Source organism: Talpa occidentalis, unplaced genomic scaffold, assembly GCF_014898055.3.
Source record: "Talpa occidentalis isolate TD23 unplaced genomic scaffold, MPIMG_talOcc4v2.1 talOcc4.11, whole genome shotgun sequence".
Taxonomy (NCBI): Eukaryota; Metazoa; Chordata; class Mammalia; order Eulipotyphla; family Talpidae; genus Talpa; species Talpa occidentalis.
Genome location: NW_023601104.1, coordinates 79,523,983 through 79,543,127, shown reverse-complemented (window position 1 = coordinate 79,543,127; position 19,145 = coordinate 79,523,983). Strand labels below are relative to the sequence as shown.

Here is a 19,145-nt window from a genome sequence, read left to right as displayed (position 1 = left end):
TCTGTTAGCTGTGGATATGTTTATCAGGCTGTGGAAGTTCACTTCTATTTCATTGAGTGAATTTATCATGCAGTGCTGAATCTTGTCAATTTTTTTATGTTTATTAAAATGATCTTATGGTTTTTTCCTTTAGGCTAATACTATGGTACACAAATTGACTTTTGTTTATTAAACCAAATTTGCATTCTTGGGACAAATTCAACTTGTTTATGGCATATGATCCTTTATATTTGTTGCTGGATTCAGTTTGACAGCATTTTGTTGAGGATTTTGTGTTTCTATTCATAAGAGATATTAGTTTGCAGTTTTCCTGTGATGTCTATGTCTGGTTGGGAAGTAAGTGGCAGCATTCACTAGTGAAGCCATTGGGACCTGAGTGTTTTACTGTGGTTATATTTTGCTGTTGCTGCTACTACAACTAGTTCAGTCTCTTTACTTGTTACAGGTATAGTCATATATTATTTTCTTCTTAATTCAAGTAATTTGTGTTTTCTAGGCACTTCTGTATTTAATCTAAATGATATGATTTATTGACATACTGTTGCATTTCCTTATGAACCTTTTTAATTTTTGAATTTGTATTTATTTTTCTAATATATTTATTATGGTTACAAATCAAGGTTTCTTTTTTAATGTGTCAGTCATTTATACATATATTTGACTTTGGGAGTACATTTTCACCCCTCCATATGTTCCATATGCTTTACTCATCCTCCACCAAACTCCACTGCCAGTGTTCTACCTTTCATTTCCTTGTCCCTCCTTCTTCCCCTCTATTCCTCTAGTAACCAGTATATTTTTCACACAATGTAAGAATTATTTTTGCTGTGCCTTGCCAGTATGTGTTCTTTGGTTATTTATATTCCACAAATAAGTGAAACCATCTGGTATACCTCTTTCACTTTTTGATTTATTTCACTTAGAATAATCATCTCAAGATCCACTTATTTTGTCCCCAAAGCCACTAGTTCATCTTTTTTAACAGCTAAGTAGTATTCCTTTGAGTATATGTTCCGTAATTTCTTTATCCAGTCATCTGTCTTTGGACACTTAGGTTGGTTCCATGACTTGGTTATTGTGGATAATGGTGCTAAGAACAATAGAAGCGTATAAATCTTTTCCTATTATAATTTTCATATTCTTTAGGTAAATACCTGGCAGTGGTACTGGGGGATCTTATGTTCCTTTTTAAATCTGTAAAGTCAGTAGTGTTGTCCCCTTCTTCCATTCCCAATTTTATTTATTTGAGTCTTCTCTGTTAATCTTGGTAGAGGAATTACATACTAACAATATTGAGTTTCATAACCCAGGACTATGGTTTATCTCTTTATTTATTAGTTTTAATTTCTCCCAGCAGTGTATTCTAATTTACAGAGTAAATTTACTTATGAGCATTTTGTGTTTTTTAAAAAGTTGTACTATGAAGGATATTATAAAATTTCATTTTCTAGTTGTATGACATTAGTATATAGAAATACAATTGCTTTACTTTTATTTTGAAACAACTACAGAAAAAGTTGCAAGCCCAGCACCCAGGACTTTTTGTCCTCAAACCTAAATTCGTGTTTTCCTGGTTCCCAAAATATTTTCTATGGCAAAAGGTTCCAATTGAGAACCATATGCTAATTTCAGTAACTCTTTTTCAGAATCTGTAAGTTGCTCAATCTTTCCTTGACACTTTTGAGGATTACAGGCTTGGTACCGTGTGGACTGTCCAACTTGAGACTGCCTGACGCACCTCCATGCTCATGACCGGGTGTTCATCTTCGGGAGGAAAACCATGAAGACAAACTATGTCCTCACTGCATCCTCTCAGGAGGGAGCGAACTCACTGCTGCCTGTCACCAGGGGTCTTTACTTTGGCTATATGATTTAGTATCTCCTGGGATAAGAAGGATGCTGTGCCTGCAAGTAGTAAAAGCTCAGAAAGTGGTAGTTATCATTGTCTTCTGAGTCCTATCCTCTGCTTGCTACGAGGTGCAAGAGCTCCCCCTTTCAGGAAGGGGAAGATAGGATTCTTGTGCCCAGTCTTACAACATTAAGAGGTGCCATGATGCATCCAAAAGTGCTTTGTTTAAATCATGTACACTCTTTTCAACTATATGTCAGCACAGTGTGTTCTCCTGAAAAGAGAGGGTCTGCAATTTTTATCAGACTCTCCAAGGAGTTTTAGGTTAAAAAAAAAAATCATCCTAAGCAACATCATCCTAATGTAGCATTGTGATTTTGAATGGAAATATTCTATCAAGTTTATAAATAAACCTGTTTATTTGCAGTGTCATCTGCAAACATCTGAGACAGGGTCCGGCAGCTGTCCCTAGGGTCAGCCCCCCACACAGAGCTTTCCACCTCAGCACACACAGCAGCGTTGGCATTGCCTGCACACTGGCTCCCCTCTCCCGACTGCTGCCCTCGCTTGGCACAGCGTTCTGGAGCTTATTTGTATTTAGAATTGGACTGGTGGGGCTTAGAGCTTTAAATAGTCAAATGGAGAAAGGGGTATTCGTTTTCAGCAAGCTCTCTGACTACTAAGGATGTGCTAGAATTGTGTCTCTGGTGTCTTTACACCTCAGTGTTTACCCAGAGATGTAGCAACTCTGTTAGGGAAGTTTAGGACTTGACCTTGAAACTCAAAACAACTTAGCCAGGTAGTGAAACAACAAAATCCCCACAATATTTGGGAAATCCCATCAGGGTTATTATTAAATTGGATTTGAATTACATAATTTTTATTTTCTTAAAAAAAAAAAAACAACATTGGAATCAGGGGTGCCAGGAGATTCTGGGGTAGAGTTAGTAACATCATGAAAGCCCAGGTCCTCACTGACATCTGAGAGCAAGCGTCTTCTTAGCTTTGTCACTCAAGGAATCCCTACCTCCCCACCCCTGTCCCTTTACAAGTGGGCATAAATCACATTTTTAATAATAAAGACTTATTAAAAAAATCAGGTGAAATCAGCAACTGGGTGGAAACTGTCTACTACTAGAATTACTTAAGGTCCAGTCTGCCTGGTGGGCTCTTGATCCTACTAACCTGTCTACCATGAAAAGCTTCCTTGTCAAAATTACAGATTCATCAATTTCCTAGAAATTGAAGTTCTTATGTCTTTGTCAATTTCTCACACAATAAATTGCAAGTGTGAGGGTTTTTATTTAAGCCAGTGCTGACTGCATTTATTCTCTTTATGACAGGAAAACTGTCACAAACAGCATGAGAAAAGTTTTTAATTGATATTACTAAGGCTTTTTGCTTCTGTAGACATATGATGAAAATGGATGAGGCATTGAGTCAATATTCACTCCCGATGACTGCTGTGCAGAAAGAGGCAGCATCTTACGACCCCAGACAGGGAAAGTGGGAAAGGGCTCCTGACACATGAGAATTAAGTGACATAAAACAGGGTTGGGCTGTCTGTATTGTAATACAGTTCACAGCTTTTGAGAATGGACAAAGTAGTAATAACAACGAGGGACAGAGGGCACTTGCTATGAGCTTGTTCTGTTTAGATGTGAAAATGAATGTGATCTTTATAAATAATGCTAAGAGGCAGGTACTCTTATAACAACTGTATAAACCCCAGAGAAAATAATGTCTAGATAATAGCTCTGGATAATTTAAATAACTAAATCCTGCAGTGATTCCATGGTGGCTTCACATGCTGAGTGAGGGCTGAACTTTTCCTTCCCAGTGCAGTTTTACTGGGAAGTCAGTCTCCTTGGGCAATTGTCTTGTTAATTACAAGAAAGAGAAATGCCTTAAGACAAATTATTGTGTATTTCAAGTGTCCAAATGGCTTAGAGTCAATAGTTCTGTAAATTTGGTTCTATAATTTTACTATCTTACATATTTTTCACAATTAAGATTTAGAGAGCCCATCCAATGTCATCATACTCAAAATCAGACATTCTAGGGGGGGCCATACTGAGTTTTTTTATTGAATGACGATAGTAAAACAATGGGTTTCAATCGTTTTTGGGGATGTGCAAAGCTAAAGTGATCACCGACACAGTTACAGTACAGGACTTCAGAGATTGGGTTTATGTCTTGCTGGAGTGACCCATGACTGTTTTTTCAAAGAAAAGTATTGGCACTGTCTGCAGGAATATCTATAACCTTGTAAAAGGCTCCTTAATCCTTCCTAAGAGATTAGCTCCTTAATCCACCTGCCTATTAAAGCAGCTGGAACTGAATTTGGCATCAGAGTAAAGCTACATCCTCGATTCTGGCCAGAGATTAGAACCTCAAATTGTTTGTAGTTCAAATCTCATCAAATATTCAGTTGTGAGAGATACATACAAAAGACAACATCTGTACTCCATACAACTTTACCCTGGCTTTGGACAATGTCAAAGCAGAAGCTTTGGACAATGTCAAAACAAACTTGGATAATGCTGATTTGGGGGAAATTATATTCTGATCTTATTCCACAGGCTTACATTACTGGGAACGGTGGCATGAAAGCTGGCACTAGTCTAGGGAGGTTGGTAAAAACTGTGCATTATGTCTGGGCCTATTAAAGTTTTTATTTTTTAGCTTACAATGTCTTACCCTTGGGCTTTATTTTATTATTATTTTTTAAATTATATTGCTACGACTTCAAACTTATAAAAAAAATTCCCAGGGAACAGAACTAGCTATCTCCATATATCGTTATGCAAAGCCACCAACTGTTTCCACTTGGCCTCTTTTGCTTTAGTCTTCCCTCTTACTTCCTGTGTGCCCATGTTTCCTGAACCTGTTGAGAATAAACTGGGGAACTATTCTCAAATAACTCGTATCCCTACCCCTATGTTCTTCAGTGAGCATCTGATCAATATCAGAAACTTTAGCAATGATAAGAATACTGTTATCTATAACCAACGCTCCCTATCCAATATTTTTAATTTGCCCAAATAATGCTCTGGCAGCCACTGGGCTCAGCCCAGACTGCATCTAGTTGTCATGCTCCTTCGTTGGAAGCCTTAGTCCTTCAAAAGATGATTGGCCAGTTATGCTGTGGACCATTCCTCAATCTGGGTTTCACCTGATATTTTCTCACCATGAGGTGCAGGCTATGTATTTGTGGAGGGGATACCAATGCAACCATGTGCTCTATCATGCCACACGCCATCAGGAAGAGGGAGATGTTAGTTTTCCCCACAATGGTGTTGATTTCCATCCCTTCATAAATATGGAGTCACAGAGGTGATGTTTTGACTAGTTCTTCACTGTAAACTTACTATGTGCAAAGTTTCACTGTGTAAATAACTGATAAATTCCTTATCAAACTATTGCCCACCCACTCAGAATAATTTTTCAACTCCACCATTCTTCTCCCCTCTAAGGAGGGGCCTTTACTTTAACTCATTTCTTGTACTGTCTCACTGCCTGCCACAAGGACCTTTAGTCTCACCTACTACTCCTCTAGACTTCATTTAATACAGCCACCACTTTGGACCACTCTCTGTGGTTTAAGCACTTTATATGCACCACCCATTTAAATCAGTCAACTCCAGTAGGCTAAAAAGCAGAATGGCAGAGACAGAAGTGACTGTTCTATTGGGAAATACTGAAACCCAGAAAGGAAAATGCATGTTCAAAGAGCAGTAAGTGGGTTGTTTGGATGGGCTGGAGCATGGGGGCCAGAGCACAACAGTGGGAAAGACAGGCTGAGGCTGGGGCTGACTGTCTCAAAAGCCTGAGTACAGAGTTTACACCACATGCCCTTCACGTAAAATGGGAGCCAATGATGACTTTAAGCAGCAAAGGGACCCAATCATGGCCATGTATAGAAAAACAAAAATCACCACCCAACTGAATTAAAACATAAAGCATGGATGGGAAAGGACCCAGAGAGGTCAAAGTTGGATATTACAAATATCTAATTTCCTGCTACTGTAAATAATGTTGCTTCTCCTGATCCTCCAAAGAAGTTGATAGATGTGGACTGAGCTGTGTAGAGACATGAAGTCAGGTAGCTCCTCCATTGACCAGTTATGTGGCCTTGGGCCCCTCTTAACTCCTTGAGCCTAAGACACTTCAGCTATAAACCAAAGACAACAACCTTGAAGGGTTAACTACAGAGACTGTCAGAAGGAACAGAAAATACTAAAAGTAATTTCTGATACCAAGCAGGTACTAGGCAAAGTGAATAATACAAATTTAAAAAGTCTAGGATTTTCTACCCCACAGTCAATCTTATTTGGTACTGACATTCTCATTCTTAAAATAATTAGAACAAAAATAAAAACAAGAAGATTAAGCCAGAACACACATCCTCGTATGTCATTTGGACAGGGACAGATAAATAGAACAAATTCCTAAAGCTGGATTGCTGAGATGAAACATAGTTACACACTGAATTTTGATAACAGCTGCCAATTTTTCTAAGTACTTTCCTCAAAAAAGCTATATCCATTATATCACCCGCCAACGGTGAATGAATGCCTTGAAAAAAGTTTTCACCAACCCTTGTTATTATCATTATAAAGAATTTTTACTAATCTGATAGGCATTTCCAAGTCACAAATTTTGAAGGTGCAGAAGAAAGAAGGGGGAAGGAAATCTGAGTTTGCAGCAGCTGTGAAAATAAAGACTTATTCTGTTCATAACTGAAGAACAGAAGGGAATCATCAATAGCCCATTCAAGACAATAATTATAAACAACTGAAAAAATCTGATATGCTCTCAGAAACTGTGAAGAACATTCCCTCAATGTGATTCTTCCAAAAAAAGCCCCCACATCAATTTAAATTATAGTGAGATTTATTTACAGGCTATACAAAGAACTATAATTATGATGCTTAGTCTGACCTTGATTAAACCAAAAGAACTTCTTTGTTATATGAAAATTATATCTCAATTATTTTGTATTTGCCAAATAATCTTTATACATAGAATTGCTCATATTCTGGCCCTATAAACTATGAACATAAGTAATTCCAACTCCCACATAAAGACTGGCATGAAGATGAAATGTGCTATCGGGTGTACGCCTGGGCCAGGCATAGAGTAAGCACTGATTAAATGGTGACAATCAAGCACTATTATTATTTATATACATCTATTACAATTTATAGAATTAAAAAACATTGCCAAGTTTAATTCCAAGGATCTAAAATTAAAATTTAAATTTATGATGCCCTGACTTACCAGTTCTCTCAATGCAAGCATAATTTTCAAGACTTAGAAATACTTAACATATATTTCTCTAAAGTACTACTCGGGTCTAGTTCGTTTGAGTCAGTATTAGGCCAAAGAGCAATTTTCTTAGGTAATTCATATTTTTGTGCAATTCTCAAGTTTTAAAATTGCAGAGATATCTGGTTTTATTCAAGTGCAATTAACTTCTTTAGGAGAATTTTCTGTGATGGTAGTTGGAGAACTCTGATTCTGTGTCTATGAGGAAGCATTCAAAAAAGAGACCACACAAATAACATGAAAATTAAAAACACAAAATCTCTCCCATTTTACACTACCATCCTCACTGATCTTGCATGTCCCATCTTTTCTCTCACCTTCCGTTCATAACAAAACTTCTTTAAAGAGTGGTCTCTCCAAGTCTGATCTGGCTCTATTACACTTTCCTTGACTCGCTTCCTGCTGCCACTTTTACAAATGACTGCAAACTGGTGGCTTAAAAGAATGAAAATTTAATCAAGGTGTCAGCAGGGCTGCATTTATTCTGGAAGCCAGGGGAAAGTCTGTTTCCTCATCGCTCTGTCCTGCTCAGAGCCACATCTCCATCTGCCTCTCCTCTTCTGCTTCCCCCTTGTACTTTCAAAGATCCCTGTGATTACACTGGGCCCACCCAGATATTCCAGGATGATCTTTGTATTTTAAGGTCAGCTGACTAACAATTTTACTTCCATCTGCAGCCACAGGTCACATTTGTCATATAATCCAACATATTCACAGGTTCTGAGGATTCGGATATAGGTTTCTTTCACATCCATAGGACAAGCAGGCTAAGGTTAAACACAATCTCATGTTACTAAAGTTAATGGGTACTTTCAGTCCTCCTATGATTTCATTATTAATCTGCACTTTGCAAAACAAAAGAATATTTCAAGAAGTACAAAATGAGACTGGTTATAAGAACCACTCCTGTGAGTTCAGCTGAAATTGAGTCTCCCCAAAATGGCTGTGTTAAAGCCACTTAATTTACGGTATTTGTTGTGCAGAAAGAGCTAATGCATACATTATGAACTTGTACATCAAGCTTGTAACCACGTGACTTGCTCAAGATGATAGTAAGTAACAAGGCTGGAACTTAAACCCAATTTCATTTGATTCCAGACTCTAAAGACCCTGCATGATTTGACCTGGCGACCTGCTGCTGTGAGGCTCTACAATTTATTCACACTTGAGTTCTGCAGTGTCCTACACTCCAGGCTATCATGAATGCTGGGTAGGGCCCTGTGCCTGGAATATTCTTTCCCTTCCTCTCCTGTTGGTCCTCTAACTTCTATTCTGTCACTAAGTTACACTTCATTTTTTCCCCAAGTTTCAAATATTTATTACCCAGTGTAAACCCCAGCACAGTATGGCAACCTGATTCCGTGCATTTAGAGGGAAAGTAATTTCTGGTTAAGTGGAAAATGATGAGGATGGTTTCTGGAAGACTGTTCTTTCTTTCTTTTTTAAGATTTATTTATCTATCTATCTATCTATTTATTTATTTATTTATACAAGCACTGGGTACAGTAAGAAACGCAGGAGGGTGAGAGAATTCACCAGAGTCAGAGCAGGGAACAGAACAGGCAGAAGGACCGAAGTATACTGCTGAGGGGAGCAGCGGGTGGCAGGAGAGGTCTGCGTGCCACGTGGGACCCTCCTCTGGTGGCCAGGGAGGAGCCGGGGAGGAGCCGGGTATCGAACCGGCACTGCAGAGGCTGCGGGCAGCTTTGCAACCCAGCGCTCAACCACTGCGCCACCGGGGAGGCCCTGGAAGACTTATTTCAAGTAGCTTTATGGTGAAATATTTCATTTAGAAGTCTGACCCTTCTTTAGTTTGCTGTCATCTACAGTGACTGAGGAGAACAGTCTGGGGACACAGTTTGTTCAGGGTTCTGGGCTGTTCTTTCTGTCCTGACACCTCGACTGAACAAAGCCAGACGCATGACATCCAGCACTGATCCAGTCCCTCCAGCTCCACTAAACACAAAGACAGGGGGTCAACTAGGAGGTTTCTTGGTCTGACCCATAATCTGGCACAGCTTGGTTGTGGGAGAGGCTTTAGGCTGGGAAGGAGAGAATAAATGTGCACAGCGCAGGGCTAAGACTCTTAGTCCTTTCTCTAGAATTTACCCTTCTCTGGAAAGGTCTGCTAACCCATAACAGATATAGCACTTTTTCTTATTTGCTCTTACTAGTTTCCCTCTGCATTTCCTTCCAACCTGGGTGACCTCACACCCAGGTCACCCCTGCTTCCCCTGGGGTTGCCCTGTAACACTTTCACTCTCTGAACACCCACTTATTTCTACTAATACTCTGCCTTCTACTCATCTAAGCTTTAAATCTCAAATTCTCTCATGTAAAATTTCACTCTCAGTATTTTGTCTTACAGTAGCACCTTTCAAGGAGCTAAATGTTATTAGTTCCATGTCCCCCATGATTCAGACCAGCCCCCTGCCCGCACTATTACATGCTCTTTTTAATTTTTCTCATCCTTCAGCTGTGCCTCATATACATGAATTCCTACACACACTGGTTCTCATTTTCACTTACTCTTCCGCCTCTGAACCACCTAAGTCTCTCAATGGCTCCTTCTTCTTGTTTTGTATGTGAGGCACAGTCTCAACATGATGTTCCACACACATTGGAAAGTGATTTCTTTATAACATCATGCCAAAGCATTTCACTTTTTTCCTTTAGATTTTAGCTCAGCATTCTACAAGTACCTCTTGTGAATGCATCCCAGCTACAAAAATCATTATAAAGTTCTGACTAAGAGATCTGTTTATCAGTGTCATGATTTGTCACGTTTACTTCAAGGCAAGGAAGCTCCTTTAGTCACTGTCTGTTCTGCCATACTATAGGGTGCAACATATCACAAACCATTGTGCTACCATCTCAGCAGGTATCCTCACCCTTGCAATTCTAGAGAGGAAATTAATATGGGAAAGTGAAACTTTGAAGTTTTTAATACCTCGTAAGTCACTGAAAGATGACTCATCTGACAGAACTGGGGTGGCATTCATTACTGAGAAGGCTCCTTGGCTTCACCTTTATAAATACCTTTGTGATTTGCTTCTTTAGTGTATTTCAGTGATTAATCTGACAGTTTATACAGTCATAAATCATCTGGTGTTTTGACAAAATTACCACTAACAGAGATCAGAGAACACCAAAAGAAAAACTGTTTTTCACAGATTGTTTTCCACATAGAATTCCCTCCCACAGTTAGTTGAAATGAATATGAGTCTTGAGAAAAAGAGAAAGATAATAGACGAAAACATTTTTACATTTTTTGTTGCAACCATCCAGAGGTAAAGAAAAGGTTAACAAAGGAGATATGGCTTTCATGTTACATGATTTGGAAATGCTTAAAGAAACATAGAGGAGAAAACTTATCCAATCCATATGATTCCATAAGACATAAATTAAAGAGTCTAAAAAGATAGTAATGTCTTAGAAGTTAAAAAAAAAAAAACCAACCAGAAATATGACTTAAAACAGTTGGGTTTACAGGAGAAGTTGACAGCTTAGAGGCAAATCGACTTCAGCACTGTTCATAAATAAAATGTCACTGGGACCCTACCATGCCTATTTGTTTCTTATTGTCCATGATGAAGGAGAATTTAAGACCTGAAAAGCCTAAAATATTTATCATCTGGCTCTTTACAGAAAAAGTGGTAAGCCCTGACTTAAAGGCTGCAGAAACAATGTAAAGGAATGGAAGGCAAACAATAAAGTATACTGCAGAGAACAACCGCACACACTCTGTCCTGACAGAAATGCCTACTCCATCTCTGGCAAGTGTATGGTGAGCATCTGGCAAGACAATACCAACATTATCATCTGGGGAAGCCTGTGCCAGGCAAGCAAATTTTAGCCTAGAGGAACAAGCCTCCTCAAGAACTAACCCGTGAGCCACGAATTCCAGTAGGAGCGTGAGAGCAACCTAGGCCCAAATGGCCATGTCAGTGCGATCACATCTTCAAGAACAGCAAGAATGACTGACCCCCTCCAGACACACTCCTCCCGCAAAACTCAGAGACAAAGAAACCATAAACACTAAACAACAAGCTGTGGGCAGGCTGAGAAGGAGCAGGAAAGGACAGAAATGCTGCAGGAGAATAAGGAAAGGCAGTAAGGCAGCAGGGTATAAAACAGTGTGCAAAGGAACAGCTTTCAACTAGAGAATATGGTGGAGAAGATCCTGTGTACAAGAGCCGCAGATGACAGAACACCTAAGATGAACTTCACAAGCAATGTAAGTGGAAAATAAGATACTCCTGTGGGCTCAGAAGTAAATTTCAACTTATGAGAAGACATACCATTGTCTTGAATAGTATCAAAAAATTAATTTTTAGACACAAAAAAATTAAAAATTAATTTTCCCAAAATTAATTTTTAGACACAAAACAATTCCAATAAAACAACATAGCAAACCCCCTCTTCCCAGCAAGAACAAGACAATTTGATTATAAAGTTCAGACTAAAAAATAAACAAACATGATGGTCCCCCCTCAAAACTCTGAGATATAGCAACAGTGAAAGATAAAGGTGGATTAGGCTTTCTACGCTAATTGTTAAACCTTGATAAACTAAACCGATGGTAATGACACATGATTGAACAACTCTAACAGAACAAAGTTAAGTAACAGATCTGAATACAGACAGGAATTTTATACATGAAAAAGGAAGCACCTCAAGTCAGTGTCAACCTGGATTTTTTATTAGGTGGTAGTATGAAAAAACCAAGTAACCATTTGAAAAAGATTAAATTGGATACTACTTATTTCATGTTACACCTAGCAAAAAGATCCATATGGACCAAAGTCCTCTATAGCAAAAATAAAAGTACACAAATACTGGAAGAAAATATCAGGGAATTCCTTGATAATTTCAGAGCTGAAATCTAACTATGATTAAAAACCCGTAAGCCATAAAAATAGTTTTGAAATAAATTATACTATACATAAACTTTTAAAGTTTGCATAGTAAAAACACAGAGTAAAAAGACAAGTGAAAAACATTAGTATTTTCAATGTATGTCAACAAATGGTTAATCTAAGTGCCTAGAAAATTGAAAAGGTCAAAAGTATAAATAATTCTCAGGAAAAAAACAACAATAAATAATCCTTTAAACATATAAAAAGATGTTCAGTCTCATACAGAAGAAAAATGCAAATGAACCCTACATTGAGACACCATTCCTCATCCACGAGACAGGCAAACATCCAGAAGTTTAACAATATGCTCTGTGGAGACACAGACACTCTAATACACCGCTGGCAGGTATAAGAGGCAACTCCTACGGAAATGTCCTGCAGCATTACAGATGGCAAAGTATAGGCCCAGCGCTCTCCCAGGAATTGAGCCTATAGGTCTCTCCTATGAGAGTGGGAGACAATATACTACCTTGAAGTAGTCATGATAGTAAGACTGGATGTAACCCAAGAATCCAATCAGAGGATTGGTCACCTACTCTAACGAAGGGAATATTACGCAGGAATAAAAACAGAATAAGGAAAACCTTAATGAACTGATAGCAAGTGATCTCTAGGACATATTCACTGTTAAGTGGGGGGAGAAAAAGGTCAGAGTAGTGCAGAGTAAGCTACCTTGGATTAAGATGGATGGTAGCTGATACCAGGGACCCTGAAATACACCACCATGTCAGTTAATTCTTTAACTTCTTATTTCAAGTGTTCACAGGGATTGGCTCTTGCTTTTCCATAGAATCTATATTTCAGGGTAACCAAAGAATTACAAAGAATGAAAGTCATTCTTGGGCATCCCTGGTGGCCTAGGGGTTAAGTCTTAGCACTATCACCATGACAGCTTGAGTTTGATCCCCAGCCAGGGAGGTGACCCACATGGCGCAGCAGACCTCTCCTGTCTCACCCACTGCTCCCCTCAGCAGTGTATTTCAGTAAATCTGCCTGCTCAGCTCCCGACTCTGTCTCTGGTGAATCCTCTCACCCCCCACACCTCTGGCCTATACCCCAGTTCTTCTACACAAAAAATAAATAAAATCTTTGGGGGAAAAAAAGAAAAGCAAGTCATTCTTCACAGTAATGTCAACTAACAAATATAGAAGGACAGATTAGAAAAATCACCATTTGCAACTCAATGAAATAGCTGATTTAAGCAAGGAATTATCAAATGTTAAATGTTGAAACTGAAGTGTCAAAACATCCCACAGATTATTTTCATTCCTCAGGAAAAAACAACTCTACTATTAAAGGAATTAGGCCATCATTTCTATAAACTAGTCTTAGCATTACTACAACCAGATCATAGATTCCTTCTGAACTGAAATAAAATGTAATATGCAACTTTACCTATCGTGTATTCTAGCTAAGTTGCTTAATGTAAATATATCGAGACTAGCTCAAACCTCCCAACTACTGGAACTTAACAGAAGGAGGAATAAGAGAAAAGACACTACAAGATATTTTTGCAGACCAATGAAAGGATATAAAAAAGGGAATGTTCCTGATTAAGGAATTTCAAAAACAACTAAGTTGAGTGTTCCTGGACTGTATCCTGGTTTGGACAAATCAGCTATAAAGGATATGATTTGACAGTGAAATCTAAATAGGAACTTGTGTGGTAGATGGTTACAAATTCTTTGCAGTCCCTTCATCAAAAAGTGAAGTCTATTTACCCACCCATGGAACCTAGGCTGGTGTTTAGAAGGGAGGCTATAAATGCTAGACTCTGGTTCTCAGGCATCCCTGACGCCTCTACCTTTGCCCTCTTCCTGAGACAGCCATGCTGGAAAGAAGCTGATCTACTAGCTAGAGGCATGTGGGGGAGAAGAGAGGTGCCCTAGCCAACAACCAGCACTGACTGCTAGTCACAAGAGTGTAACTGCCTCAGCTCTTGAAGAACAGTCAGCTGTCCAGCTGACCACATAGGAATGAGCCCAAGCTAAACCTGCAGAGAATGCCCAACTAGCCCACAGAATCACGGGTTAACAAATCATTCTTTTAGCAGCTAAATTTTACAGTGCCACATATTAAAAAGACCAGCAACAACAAATGTTGGCGAGGATGTGGAGAAAAAGGAACTCTCCTGCAGTGCTGATAGGAGTGCAAACTGGTCCAACCACTATGGAAAGCTGTGTGGAGGTTCCTCAATCTTCTAAAGATGGAGCTTCCATATGATCCAGCAATTCTACTCCTAGGTATTTACCCAAAGGACTCAGAAACATTAATTCAAAAGGGCACCTGCACCCTTATGTTTATAGCAGCACTATTTACAATAACTAAGCTATGGAAATAACCCAAATGCCCAAAAATAGATGACTGGATCAAGAAGATGTGGTAAATATACACCATGGAATATTACTCAGCAATCAAAAAAGATAAACTCATGCAATTTGCAGCAACATGGATGGAGCTGGAAGGGATCATGCTCAGCAAAATAAGCCAGATAGAAAAATACCAGATGGTCTCACTCATAGCAGGAATTTAGAAAACCTAAATAAGGGAACAGGAAAAAGACTAATTATAATAAAGTAGAAATCAAAATCAACAAGCAACTATAAACCAGGGACACACTATGGGGGAGAGGAGGGAGTAGGATCGAAACAAGGGGGCGGGGGTGGGAATTGTATGGGGACTATAACCAAGATGAAAATGCATACATTGTGCAAAAATGAAAATTGATATAAAAATATATAAAATAAAAATAATAATAATAAAAAATAATTTTACAGTGCCATAATAAATAACTTGTATAATTGGGTATTAAATGAAATAAAAATTTACTAACCAGGATAGGTAGACATCAAACTGAAAAAAAGCTGATTATAAGTCACACATACAGGACATCATTTTGATGAAACATATCTATGCAGACAGACAGACAAAAGGATCTATAAGGCTATTATATCAAATCATAACAGAGGGATACGTAATTAAGTAAACTCGAGTCAAAATAGCCTTTTGGTTTCTTATTTTTGCTTCCCTACATATCATCTATATGCATATATACATTTTTGTGGTAATAAAAGCTATCAAAACATAACATGTTTCTAAAAAAGGTCCATAGTGTATACTTATTCATCAAAATAGTCAGCTGGGGCCTGCAGAGCTAGACAGCTCTAGGTGGAATTGTATTCCTCTCCTCAATTCATATATTATAAAATCCTAACCCCAGCACATCAGAACATGACTGCAATCGAAGACAAGGCCTTCAAAGGATAACTAAGTTAAAACAAAGCCCTAGACCCACCTGACTTATACCAAGAGAAAACCTGAACACAAGAGACAGCCAGGCTGTGAATGCCCAGAGGAGAGCATAGGAAAAGGGAGCGGGAGGTGGCATCTGAAGGCCAAGAAGAGAGGCCCAGGACAGATTCTTTCCTGATGACTTTCAGAAGAAATCAACCCTTGGTACTTGGGTCTAGGACTTCTAGCCTCTAGAATTGTGAGATTTTGTTACAGCAGTCCTAGCCGACTAGACAGAGATTATTTGGAAAACTGACCTACTGAGCACGTTGAACATGGCAAACAAGACCCTGAATCATACAAGCAGCTTATAATAAAGCCCTGTTCTAGATTTCTGAAAAGCATTGGATGTTCAAGTCAAATAACAACTTTAAATAAGAACAAAAATAAATTTTACTAAATGTATCTAGGTGGAGGGCTTCCCCTGGTGGCACAGGTGGTTGAGTGCTGCACTGTGAAGCTGTCCACAGCCTCTGCGATGCTGGTTCAATCGCAGCCAGCCGGCAAGGGTCCCACATGGCACTGGAGACCTCTCCTGTCATGTCCGCTGCTCCCCTCAGCAGTGTATTTCATCAGTCTGCCTGTTCTGTTCCCTGCTCTGTCTCTGGTGAATCTTCTTACCCTCCCATGCATCTGGCCTGTACCCTGGTTCTTGTGTAAATAAATCTTTAAAAAAAAAAAATGTATCTAGGTGGAGAGGCAACAGTACCTGCCTTCTAAATGCTCTGTGTCACATATAGTGGAACAAGTATGTTGTCTGGTCCATAGTCCACTCTTGAGCTGGCACAAGAAATGGATGTTCTTATTCTGTTTTGTATTTGTTTACTGGCTGGCAACTGACAAAGAGCAAAAATAATGGAAAACCAACAACTAAGATACAACATTATCAAGTACTGTTTTTAAGTCAAATATAAGTTAGTTCACTCATCTACTTTTAATTTAAAAACGTTACTTATAAAAACAATACTGTTTACAATAAACAATCAAAAAAGACTGAGCACAGTTTATGTTAAGAGAGCAGAAAAGAGAGGTGGAGAGAGAGAAATGCTGTGATGTGGTAAAGAGACTAAGTGTTTGGTTTCTCACTGCTTCTGGCTGGTGATCTAACTTTTGTGAGCTGGTCTACTTGCTCAAGAAGCTGGATGAGGCAACCATCCCACAAGCAGCCTCTGTGCTCCCTAGAAAGCTCCTCGGACGTTCTGGTGGAATGAGGTGCAGGAGCAAGCGGCAGGCTTGATGCTATTCAGCTCAGAGTGGACCAGAGCTGCTCATTTCTATTTCTTTTCCATTTGAATGTCTGAATATTCATTTAAGGGAAGGGCCTGCTGCTATATCTCCTGCAGCATTCTTATCAAATAGGTAAAGTATTGAAGGAACACATATTTAAAAATCGGTAAATAACATGCAGCCGAGTAGATGTGTACAGGAAACAGAAGGAAGGGCCACATGATACTGACTAGTTGGATCAATAGGCAGATGAAAACATGAATGGGGACTCTGACAGGACAAGAGAGACTGTGGCCTAAAAAGACTAGGATCGCAAAAAATGCAACTGACACATAACTTCATGGGTCAATAAAATTGACAAATACATGTCTAAAAAAAACCCAGTAATTTAAGAATACAGGCATCACTATTTTACAAACTGAGCACAGACTTTTGAATGAGCCAGAACTGAGCTGCATTCTTAATTCTCAAGTTTACACAGGTTATGAGACTTCAAGAAATGCAGCTCCCAGAACCTCTGACATGGCCAAAGAGGGGACTTTGGCAGCACTGCTAAGAGGGTCAGTGGTACCCAGTGGGAGCAATAGTGGAGCACTCCAGAAACTGCTCTCCCTGAAATCCTATCTTACAACAGTTGGATAAAACGTAACACATAAATACAAATCATGGCAAGAATGGGACTAAAACTGCAACAGAGAAAATGTTCAAGGAGGCAGGTTGTAACACAGGAATCATGCCCGGTTATTCTGGTGGGAATAGAAAGTAGTGTGACTTCTCTGCACATCAGTCTGGCAGTATGCAAGGAGGACATGTCCAAAGTTCCTCTCGAGTAGTCTGACTCTGGGGAAGGAGAGTAAAGGAATCATTTAGAATTCCCCTGTGACTGAAGTGGGAGTGGCCGAAGGGCCAACTGAACAGGTGGAGCTCTGCTAAGTGCTAAGGCTTTCCATCAGAAAAGTCAAGCATCTCTAAGTACAGATGTCTTTCTTTTTATTTTTCCCAATTATTGATTTCCACAAATATCCCAGGTCAGCCCAAACCTGTATGTTTCTGAGAACTCCCAAGACAAAAGCCATGGCCTGTGTGACCATTCAGCTCCTCATGTTTGAATGGAAGCTCTGGCCCTGGGAAACAGAGCCTCCTACCGAGTCAAGGTTAGTACAGGAGCGTGGACGCAACATACACGTCCCTTCAGGTGGGGAAGTTCCAAATGCAGACAATCCACGATGTTCAAGGAAACGCCACCAAAAAGAAAATGATGAAAATCACACTTTATTTCTACGAAGCCTGAGGCAGGTTGTCCTTTGAGTGCACGGCAATTCTACACCCAAGGAGACGCGTTTCCATAGAAAGTCTGTTCAAGATGGACGCTTACCTAAAATGAGGTGAAGTTTGGTTTCTGTCTGGAAGGCATAGTGCAGTGTCACCAAAAACGGCGACTGCCTGATGTGCTCCAGGACCTGCCGCTCTGTCCTCGTGTGCTCTGTGGTTTTGGCCTTTTGAACAATTGTCGCCTTCTTCAAGACTTTCATGGCATACAGCTTTCCAGTATCATGACCACTTACTTTACGGACTAGAAATACTTTTCCATAAGCTGAAAATGGAAAAGAAAAATAAAGAGAATTAAAATGCTATTCAGACAGAATAGTAATTTATTGGAAGATGAAAGTTACAACTCACAAAAAAACCCCACAAAACCAAAAAACCACTCTTTGAATGGAAAAGCATCCATATTTCAAACGATTCTTTGATAGACTTTAATTTTATGCCATATATACTTCTTGGTCTAACCCAGTATTTACATATCTAACCACTAGTAACAAATTTATGGTTTCACTCTTGTATTCTCTCCTCAATATTTTTAACAGTAGGGAACTAGCTGTTATTATGGTCAATTAACCACAACCCAATACTGGAACAACTATTTTATTCTATTTTATTTATTTATTTATTTATTTGTTTGTTTGTTTGTTTATTAAGATTTCCTTTACTTTTGCATACAAGAGTTGGGGTACAGGCCAGACGTGTGGGGCATGATTGGATTTACCAGAGACAGAGTAGGGAGCAGAACAGGCAGATTGACTGAAATACACTGCTGAGGGGAACAGCAGGCGAGTCAGAAGAGGTCTGCTGCGCCATTGGGTAGCTCCCTGGCTAGGGATCAAACTCGTGCTGCAGTGGCTGCGGGTATCTTCATAGGTTGTGTCTTAACCCCTTGCACCACCAGGGAGGCCCAACTAGGACATTTTAGACATCAGATAAAACCTCTAGGTTTTGTTACTAATGAAAACAGTTCTTAATAAGAATCCCATACAAATAAATGCAGTATGTCAAGTATTCCTCTATACTTACAAAAAAACCTAAAGTAACATAAGCTGACATTATATAAACAAAAGATACCCTCAGATTTAATAAACATGAACAGATCTGAAATTGCAAGCAATATTAACAGAAGCCCTCTAACATCTCTGGCAGAAGTTTATGGCTTAGGTGGTCAAGATCACCACAATCCCTAAGTACAGGCCCCG

The 19,145-nt window shown here is 39.2% G+C and overlaps 1 protein-coding gene across 3 annotated transcripts in view; it reads right to left on the bottom strand.

Moving 5' to 3' along the window:
* RPS6KA5 (ribosomal protein S6 kinase A5) overlaps positions 1-19,145 on the bottom strand; it is a 147,430-nt gene that overhangs the window by 57,122 nt on the left and 71,163 nt on the right. For all 3 annotated transcript variants that reach the window (XM_037503707.2, XM_037503709.2, XM_037503710.2), the window contains exon 3: positions 17,993-18,211. In XM_037503707.2, coding sequence (XP_037359604.1) covers positions 17,993-18,211 — 219 coding nt within the window. The remainder of the gene's footprint in view (positions 1-17,992; positions 18,212-19,145) is intronic.